A 10,078-nucleotide genomic window follows, 5' to 3' on the forward strand; every position below is an offset into this window, starting at 1 on the left:
CAGTTCCTGCCCCTGCTTACAGATCTATCCTTTCTTTTGATCATGCTATCTAGCCACCAAATCCTTTCCTTAAATGTACTAGGCTTGCTCTCATTCACTTTAAGTCCTCTGCACTAACTGTTCACTCCACCAGAAGGGCTCTCCCTCCAAAACCGCAAATAATAGCTGGCTGCCTGCTTTCTTCAAGTCTCCACCCCAGCTTGATACCTTCACTGTGACCTAACCTAAACTTTCACAACTTTTCTGCCTTCATAACCTCCACTGATCATTTCTTTCTCATAGCACGGTTAAATAATGATGATGGTGGTGGTGGTGGTGGTGGTGGTGGTGGTGGTGGTGGTGGTGGTGGTGGTGGTGGTGGTGGTGGTGGCGGCAAGGAATACGATGATTACTATCATAGCATTTTCTAACATAGGATTTACTTTATCCTTTTCTTTCCCCCAAGAGAATGCAACCCTTTGTTGTTTAGTTCACCTGTATACCCAAGTACCTAAAAAAGAGCCTGGTGCATACTAAACATTTAAATTGTTGAATGAATATGCCTTCCTAGTGATACCTTATGAAGCCATCACAAAGAAAGCACTATGCATGGGCATTCAGGAAGCAGAGATAAGGAGAGCTCCAGCCAGCGTGGACTGCGGAGTAAATTATGAATCCAAAATTCAATTGACTGATTGACTAATAAGTTAAATGGATGCAACAATGAATCTCCTTTAAGACTGATATTTAATATCCAATTTAAGCCTAAAACAAGAATTGAGACTTTTACACTACTCTGTGCCGCCACCTGGTGGCAATTGTGTAGATTGCTAGTTGCTTCCTCCCCACCCCCAGGAGGTCCCAAAGTTACTAGGAACTACTTTAGCTTACTACATACTGAGTGCGCATCGGACAGAAATTAAAGCGCACACAGATCACTAAACTTTACAACCAGCCGGAAATTCCAATGCCCAATAGTGAGCAAGATATGGGTCACGTGGTACAAATTTAGCCAATCAAGGTTCTAATACTACCAACTCACGCCCTTCCGTTCTAGCCTCTCTCTTTCTCGGCAAGATGGCATCCCCAGCCGTACCGGCTAGTGTCCCTCCCGCCACTGCAGCCGCAGCCCCGGCGCCGGCCGTCACCTCAGCCCCGGCTTCAGCCCCGACCCCACCCACGCCAGCTCCAGCACAGGCTGCGACTCCCGCTGCGGCACCGGCTCCCGTCTCGTCTGATCCTGCTGTAGCTACGCCTGCAGCTCCGGGCCAGACCTCAACCTCCACGCCAGCCCCTGCGCAGACGCCGGCGCCCTCGCAGCCCGGGCCGGCCCTCCCGGGGCCTTTTCCTGGCGGCCGCGTGGTCAGGCTACATCCAGTCATTTTGGCCTCGATCGTGGACAGCTATGAACGCCGCAACGAGGGAGCTGCCCGAGTTATCGGAACCCTGCTGGGTAAGTTCTGGAGAAATTAATATTTTCTTCAGTCCATCTTCCTCCTATTCTCGTTCATCGTCCTTGAATTCTTATCCTGTTTATCTTGTTGCACCTTCTTGCTGTGGCTTGCCTTCCCAAATGATTTGAATCCTGCCGAATTTCAGTTAAGCCACAGGCATGTGCAAGGAATACGTATGAGCGATTGCATAGTTTGCGATAATTGAGCTACATATTATTTTATATTCCCAAGAGTGAGATAAAGAGAGGGCATGCTGCCAAAAACGAAGGCCCAAATGCCAGCAAATTCAAAGCCCTTGACCTGTTTAAACACAGAACCCACATTTCCCTCTTATCCACTGACCTACCGCCACCCCAACACACACAGATCGTACCCACCACCCACGTTAGGGAAGAGGATGTGTCAAAAGCTTCCTCCAGTTCACCAAAAAAAACAGGTTATTTCGAAACATATTCTGGATATATAGCTTGTTTTCCTGAACTTTTCAGACAAACGCTTGTCCCAAGGTCTTCTCACATACTGGTTCCTAGAGAAAATCCTATATATGCATTAGGGGGATATTGACCTGGAAACCAGGAAAGGGAATAACATTTGAAATGTAAATAAGAAATACCCAATTTAATAAAGATGGGGGGACCTATATATGCTCAGCTCCAAGTTCCTGCTCATGCACACTCGAGCACACACACACACACACTACCTCCCTCTCACTCTCCTTTGATTTCCATTTGGACACAAACTGTTGTGTTTACAATCATGATTCCATGTTTACAATCATTGCTAACCTTCAAGATGAAGAGTAATCTTTTCTTTGCCTGTATTACAGATTTGGGGAAGTGGTTTATGTTTAAGTAGCTTGTAAACTTGAAAAGCACTAAACACTGTTGAATATCATTCTCTGGGGACTTCTGAGCCTATCAGCCTTGTTTCCTCTCTGCCTCGGTGACAGCTTTTAGACATTGCAGTCCACTCTAGTTGTACCCATCATCTCTTACTGGTGGTCTTCTAGCAGGCCATGCACCGTAGAAGATGATCCAAGAACTGTAGGGAGGACAGGGGTTGTAGTCACACTCCAGCAGTTACTAGCTTTGTGTCCCCTGACAAATCACCGTCAGAGCCTTGTTTAGCAGGCAGGTTTTTGCTTGTTTTTGTTTTGTTTTCCAAGGGCAGCAGACATTTTTTAAAATTTTTATTTTATGTTCATTGGTGTTTTGCTTGCATGTATGCCTAAAGGTGCCAGATCCCCTAGAACTGGAGCTACAGACAGTTACGAGCCACCATGTGGGTGTTGGGAATTGAACCCAGGTCCTCTGGAAGAGCAGCCAGTGCTTTCCACCACTGAGCCATCTCTCCAGCCCCAGCAGACAGTTTTTGTGAGAATGAAATATTATAGCAAGTAGTTAATGGCTGGCATACCTCAGGTACAGCAACTGTTGGTCATCCTCTGTCACATAGGAGACCATACCATACATTCCCTTGTCTTTGACAGAGTAGGCGTTTACAGGAACTTAGAGTTAATACCTTGTCTTTTTATCAGAACACACTTGCATTTTCTTTGCCACATATCTTTCCTGCTCTTCATTTTATTTCAGTCCAGAACTCTAATCTCAGTGTCTCTGTAGTTGTAACCTTTAACCGTATATTGGCATTCTGTAACTGCCCTACTGTGAGCTTCTGTAACAAAAGAATTTTGTATCGGGGACTTGCCACATAACAAATACTTTGAATTTGCTATCTAATTTCCAGTCTCTGGAGCTGTTTAATTAAAGAAATAAATGTCTACCCAAGGTTTATGTTGACCCTGTTTTATCGTAGGACGGCTGTAGTGTATGGTTCTCTATCAGGCTGAGACCCACTCACTGCTCCCACTGTTACAGAACAGTTACTGGTAGAAAAACAAATGAAGCAGTATGTGCTTGGTAGAAGCTTAGACTTTCTTGGTTCTTAATTTGTAAAAGATTTTGTGTGGTTAAATGAAATCATCGTTGAGTTTCATGCGTCATAGAGTTGTTAGGTACTTAGAATTTAAAATTAGTCAAAGGAATTCTGCTGTAACCTTAAACTCGAGATGGAAACACAGTCCCTGTAAGTAACTACTGTACACAGGATAAGCATTCTGCTTGCAGGTACCTGTGGAAACGTAGATGTAACTACTTAGAAGGTTATGAAGGAGTTGTACATAGCAAGATGTGCAAGGTCATGGTAAGGTGTAACACATTTTCAACGTGAAGTAAGTCCTTAAATGGACAGTATCCACATGTGATTCCAAAAGGAGCAAGACCTGGATTTAAAATCTTGCGTGTTGCTGTAGGACTTTTAAATAATTTTCAATGACTATGCCCATAGGTTAAAGTTCTTTGTAAGCACTAGCACTACTAAGCCTAGTGTCCTTTATCCTTTAAATAAAAACCTTAGCTATTCAAATTATAGGATATAAAGATTACTAGAAGTGTGTTCTAAATATCATAGTTTTGAAAACTCTGAGAATACCCAGGAATGCTTTTTTTTAATCCCTGAATCTCAAAAAATAGCATGACAGGAAATTGAAAGCTGAAAAACGTATTTGCTTTCACTTTATGTAGTAGTTCCAAAATGTATCACTATTGAGAAATAAACATTTTTTTAATTTAAGAATGAAACAAGATTTTAAAAATAAAGCCCTTGGCAACTCTACTGTCTGAAGAGGTCGTCATCAGCCCTTGGTGGTTTGGACACCTACCTGCCCTTGGGGCTAAGAAGACTCCACCATGCTCATCTCTGCATGAGGCCCTTGTGCTCATTCCAAAGCTGAGACCAGAAGAAATTAGAGAATATGGCTACTTTGTGGAGAGTAGTAGACCTGAGTTGGGCCTGGACAGCAGATTGAGGGCATTCTGGTAAAGCAGACGCACTTGTGAAGCGGAGGCAGAGAGAGATGTAGGAGAGTGAAAGATGGGAAATAGAGATGACGGGACATGGTGTGATCAGAAGTGCAGCATTAGAGGATGGGTGGGTGAGTTCTAGACCTGCAGTTGTGCACAGAAGAAAGGAGAGACAGAGTTTGACTTGGTCCTGGTAGATATTCCTTCTGAGGTGCCACTGAGTGTGTCAATGGATTTTTCAAGTAGCAGATTGAGTAAGCAGGGCTGCAGGGTAGGTCACAAGCCTGCCCTTAGTTCAGTTCCCAGAACCCACATGATGGAAGGAGAAAACCTCCTGCAGATTGTCCTCTGACCTCTGTGGGCAACCCATAATTAATCAGTGGGAAAGAAAGGCAAAATTTAGCAATAAGTATGAAGAAGCAAATGTAGAGAGGTGTGGGCAAGTATGTCCTAGCCACCAGAAGATAAGAAGTAACTGAAATAAAGAGGTAGATGAACTCACCTACCACAGGGATTGTTAGCTGTGTTATTAAAAAAAAAAAAAAAAAAAAAAAGTCAGGAAATATTTTCAGCTTTGTGTGTAGTCTGTCACAGCTACTCGACTCTGCCTTTGTAGCTAGAAAAAAAAGGCATAAATGATGCAAAAGAGATTAGGCACATAAACAAGAACTGAAATGTTTCTGGGTCAAGACTTGACCTAGAAAAGGAGCATAGACCAAAAACTAGGAATGCTAACAGTGCTGAAATACCGAGGTGTCAGGGCAGCCAACAGATTAGGAAGAGGAGGGAGAAAGCTAGAACAGACTGGTGTCCTGGGGGCCCTAGGAGAAGAGGCTCTGAAATGGGGGAAGCAGTCACAGCGGTCAGAAGTTGGTGAGTAGTTAGAGAATGTATGCCCGTGGATTAAGAACGCTGTCTTAGGGTTCCATTACTGTGAGCAGACACTATAACCAAGGCTACTCTTAGAAAGGACAACATTTCATTGGGGCTGACTTACTGGTTCTGAGGTTCAGTCCATTATCATCAGGGTGGGAAGCACGGCAGCATCCAGGCGGGCATGGCACTGGAGAAGGAGCCGAGAGTTCTACATCTTGTTCAAGGGAACCCAGGAGAAGACTGGGCTTCCCTCCCTTGTGGCTAGAAGGAAGGTCTCAAAGCCCACCCCCCACCCCCACAATGGCTCGCCTAGTCCAGCAAGGCCACACTTCCTAATAGCAGCACTCTCTGGGCCAAGCATATTCAAACCACCACAAACACAGTTCAGAAAATGAAACCATAGCACTAGCTACTAGCAGAGACATGTTAGAAGGGGTAGGAGTAAAGAATTTAAGGGAAGGTACCAGGACATCAGAAGAGAGTGAGGTTGGGACCCATGGCTCAGTGAGATCCAGGAACTAGTATGAGAGTTAAGGGTCTATGGTAAGGACCCCTGTGGGGGTGGAATGACTCTTTCACAGGAGTCTCCTAAGATTATCAAAAAACATGTGTATTTAGATTACATTTATAACAGTAGCAAAATTAGTTATGAATTAGCAATGAAAATAACTTTATGATTAAGGGTCACCACAACATGAAGGTCACAGCTTTAGGAAGGTTGAAAACCACTACTCTGGAGAGTACAGAGAATTGTGGGGAAGGGCTGGTAGTGGGAAAATAACAGGCAAAGGAGACCTTGAGAAGGGACACTTAATCCAGTCTGGTGATAGAAAGAAGGGTTGGGGATCCTGAGTTTGAGTTCTCTGGGAAATACTGGTTCTGTTGATGCGGAACTTGGGGCTAATGTGTTGGCTTCATGTTTGCTGGCTTTGAGGCCATCTCCAAAAGCAGGAGCTGTAGAAACAACTCAGTTAACAGAGCACTTGCCTATCGTGCATGAAGCTCCAGCACCACATAAACCAGGTGTGGTGAAGCATGCCTGTGATCCTGGCATTGGCTGCTGGAGACATGAGGCCCAGGAGGTCTTGTTCATCTTTAGTTCAAAAGGCCCCTGACCCTGGGGTGTGGGGAGGGGGTAGTCAGGGGCTTTGGGGTCTTGGGGTTATGTAACACCTGGCCCTTCTCTCTTTACCAGGAACTGTTGACAAGCACTCGGTAGAAGTCACCAACTGCTTTTCAGTGCCACACAATGAGTCAGAAGATGAAGTGAGTTGTGTGGATTTAAGCGGCCCCTTTGTAGATCACAGCCATTTGACTACTGGCTTCCCCGAAGGTCCCACTGTGCTGTCTGTAACCAGAGCTGCAGCTGAAGCTCTGCTTTCCCTGTCCACATTGGGCCCCCTCAGATGGTGGGCTTGACAGTTTTTCCTAGTCAGCATATACTTCTAGCTTCTTAACCTCCTCTCCTGCCTTCCCCCTTAGGTGGCTGTTGACATGGAATTTGCCAAGAATATGTATGAATTGCATAAGAAAGTCTCCCCAAATGAGCTCATCCTAGGCTGGTAAGATGGGGACGGTGGGAGTGGATGGAAAGTCTCATTGAGGGCCAGGCCATTGTCACCAGACTAGATCTTGTCTCCCCTTTCAGACATAGAACACACAAAGCATGTGGTCTTGAGAGCCTATAAATTCAGTAATTTGATGATAATTTGATCTTATAAAGTCAAGAATATTTACTTTCAGTTACAGCTTTGGTTGTGCAGAGTTCTGTCATATTGTTAATTACTGCTAAACGGGTGTCAGAACCCCAGCAACACCCACAGCACTGTTGTCTTCGGTTGGTATCAGCTGTCACGTGTCTACAATTGCTGTTTCTAGGTATGCCACAGGGCACGACATCACAGAGCACTCGGTGCTGATCCATGAGTACTACAGCAGGGAGGCCCCGAACCCCATTCACCTCACAGTGGACACGGGTCTTCAGAATGGGCGCATGAGCATCAAGGCCTATGTCAGGTGAGTCCTGGGCAGTGCAGGCATCTAAAGTGACCCATCGTGCCTGGATGGCATCCCACCCCTACACGCAGGTCTGGTTCTGTGACTGTCTTCTCTTCAGGAACTGTATTCCTCTTTTAACAGCTGTCGTTAGAGAAGTTTCTGAAGTGGTCGGACTCCATAATTACACTCACTGGTCCTACTTACACTGGAGTATCTGTTGCTTGTAACCATTCCTAATGAGAAAACTACTGTTGCCATCGTCTGGGACAGATAACCCTCACATGATGTTTATCATGGTCCTTCTGTGCCTGTACTTACTGCTTTTCTGAATTATCCTTAGTTCTGCATTGTCTTCGTCTGCTTTCTATTGCTGTGATAAAACACTGACTAACACCAACTTGGGAAGGAGAGGGCTTATGTCACCCTACAGGTCCCAGTCCGTCATTGAGGGAAGTCAGGGTGGGAACCTGGAGCAGATCCATGGAGTAATGCCACATATTTCTGTGTTCCCCTGGCTTGCTGAGACTGCTAATTCCACTGAGGACCACCTGCCCAGAGGTGGTACCACCCACATCAACAAGAAAATGCCTCACAGACTTGCCTGCAGGCCAGTCTAATGGGGAATCACCTGCTTAGGTCAAGTTACAAAACCCTAACCAGTACATATTCCTAGAACTTAGCACAGTATTCATAGACTAGAGGATGCTGGCATTGTTTGGAGCACATCCTTTAAGCTAGGATTGAGTATACCTTTGAACAATAACATAGCAGTATTAACACGTAAAACTTGCTGGCAGCTACAGTACCATTTGTCAGGGCTTGCCAGGGAAGCTTTAAAGCATCTGAGGAAAGCGCTTATTACTGTAACTGGGCCCTTCCCTTCACCTCCTTGCTAGTCTACAAATTCATCTTCTTCAAAATCCAGCTAAAAAGGCAGAGTTGAAATAGGCACAACAATTCTAGTGAAGTTACTTCTAGCACCCAATCTAGTGGCTTGGGGCATGAATCAGTTTGGTCTTTTATTGATAATGAAAATTACAGGCCCAGAAAAGATTGGTCCAGTATGTCTAGTTTCCCTGGAAATGGGTGTGTCTGGCCAGCCAGGAACATGCAGAGTCCTGCCATCCTCACTGGAACTGTGGTGTATGACATCATCCTATGCCTCTCTAGGCCAAAGAGAAAAGGAAAGTTTGCTCACAAGATATTTCTGGGCCAGTCCTGCCTTTCTCAAGTGGAAGATACTAACTTTGTGACTACTTTCCCAGCCTGGTCTACACACGGAAACCGCTCCTAAGGGCATGGATTTACCTTTTCTCCTTCTTCCCCAGCACTTTAATGGGCGTCCCTGGGAGGACCATGGGAGTGATGTTCACCCCTCTCACAGTGAAGTATGCGTATTATGACACTGAGCGCATTGGAGGTGAGTGTCCGTCCCCCGTCCCCGTCCCCCCCCCCCCCCCCCCCCCCCGTGCATACTTGGAGATCCTAGGATTATTCAAGGGAGGAGCTGTTTCTCTGTGACAAAGATGGAGGCCTTGGGTAGCTTAAAGAACAGATCCAATGATCATGTTGACTGAAAGTTGAAGGTTTATTCAGGGTGGGAAATTGTCAGTGTCGTGGTCCACACAGTCATCCTTACAAGGCCAGAAGCAGTAGTTAGCAAGCAGGTGCAGTGAGGGGAAGAGCAGGGATTTGGGGGCTGACTGCTTCCAGAAGGCATGGAGGGAGTTAGTAGGTGGTTAGAGACCTCTTTCCTCTTGTGATGACAGGTATTCTCTGTTACCTCTTTACTGCCTGTCCCATACTCTCACAGTTGACCTCATCATGAAGACATGTTTTAGCCCCAACCGGGTGATTGGACTCTCAAGTGACTTACAGCAAGTGGGAGGGGCCTCAGCCCGGATCCAGGATGCTCTAAGCACTGTATTGCAGTATGCTGAGGATGTGCTGGTGAGAAATAGGAAGGGAAGAGCAAGGGATGGTGGGCATCCCCCCCGGTCTGATGCTGACATGACAGTCCCTGACAGGACAGCACCTCATTGTGTCTTTGTTTTGTGCTCAGTCTGGGAAAGTGTCTGCTGACAACACAGTAGGCCGCTTCTTGATGAGCCTTGTCAACCAAGTACCCAAGATAGTTCCTGATGACTTTGAAACCATGCTCAACAGCAACATCAACGTGAGTTCTGTGGCTGAGCCCGGGAGCTGGGGAGAGGGACTGCAGCTGCCTTGTCCAGGTTGGAGGCAGTACAGTATGTTCAGGGAGTCTCCAGTCCCCTAAGCTTGTCTAAAGTACTATTCATATTGAATAACTTGTTAACTAGACTCAGAAGACTTGCTAAAACCCAGTGTAACAAAGACATTTCCTACTTCTCCATCTGTATTCATAGGCCACACCCCCTATACTCCACAGGGCTACACTGCAGTCCCCCATCTATAAGTATCAGAGAGGATAGCGTTCATGCACATTTCCTTCCTGGCTTCTGCCTTCAACCCCGACCCAGTCTCCCCCCACTGGCATTTATCCAGGACTCTTCACAGCCAGGGTCCATGATGGAGCTGCCTTCTGTCACCGTTCCATGTAGCCTCTCATCATTGCTTCTCCTTTTGTCTTCCAGGACCTGCTGATGGTGACCTACCTGGCCAATCTCACCCAGTCACAGATTGCCCTCAACGAGAAACTTGTAAACCTGTGAATGGGCCCCAAGAGCACTTGTGCTGGTCGAGGTTTTCACCACAGGCTTGAGACTGAAGTGGAGGCAAAGGGTTTCTTTGTGGTCTTGAGTCACAGTGACTCAATCAGCTCCTTGTGACTCCAAATAAACAGAGCTTAACCTTTTGTAAATGAACTTCATCTGACGTGAGTTTATTGTTGGCTGAGAGGGGCAGCATGTTCTTGAGCTCATATAGAAG

The 10,078-nt window shown here is 46.0% G+C and overlaps 1 protein-coding gene across 1 annotated transcript; it reads left to right on the forward strand.

Moving 5' to 3' along the window:
* Window positions 1-1,032: 1,032 nt before the first annotated feature.
* On the forward strand, window positions 1,033-10,014 carry Eif3f (eukaryotic translation initiation factor 3, subunit F). Its single transcript, NM_001277302.1, has 8 exons — window positions 1,033-1,432; window positions 6,366-6,436; window positions 6,653-6,732; window positions 7,049-7,186; window positions 8,497-8,588; window positions 8,982-9,118; window positions 9,231-9,344; window positions 9,784-10,014. The coding sequence occupies exons 1-8, from the start codon at window positions 1,057-1,059 to the stop codon at window positions 9,859-9,861; spliced, it is 1,086 nt and encodes a 361-aa protein (NP_001264231.1). The 5' UTR covers window positions 1,033-1,056; the 3' UTR covers window positions 9,862-10,014.
* The last annotated feature ends 64 nt before the right edge of the window (window positions 10,015-10,078 follow it).

The sequence above is a fragment of the Rattus norvegicus genome, chromosome 1 (genome assembly GCF_036323735.1).
Source record: "Rattus norvegicus strain BN/NHsdMcwi chromosome 1, GRCr8, whole genome shotgun sequence".
In the NCBI taxonomy this organism is placed as follows: Eukaryota; Metazoa; Chordata; class Mammalia; order Rodentia; family Muridae; genus Rattus; species Rattus norvegicus.

Excerpts from the sequence above, each read along its gene's own strand:
- Eif3f (NM_001277302.1), top strand. The coding sequence starts at position 1,057 with ATGGCATCCCCAGCCGTACCGGCTAGTGTCCCTCCCGCCACTGCAGCC. Across the intron at positions 1,433-6,365 it reads AGTTATCGGAACCCTGCTGG|GAACTGTTGACAAGCACTCG; the intron begins GTAAGTTCTGGA and ends TCTCTTTACCAG. Across the intron at positions 7,187-8,496 it reads AGCATCAAGGCCTATGTCAG|CACTTTAATGGGCGTCCCTG; the intron begins GTGAGTCCTGGG and ends CTTCTTCCCCAG.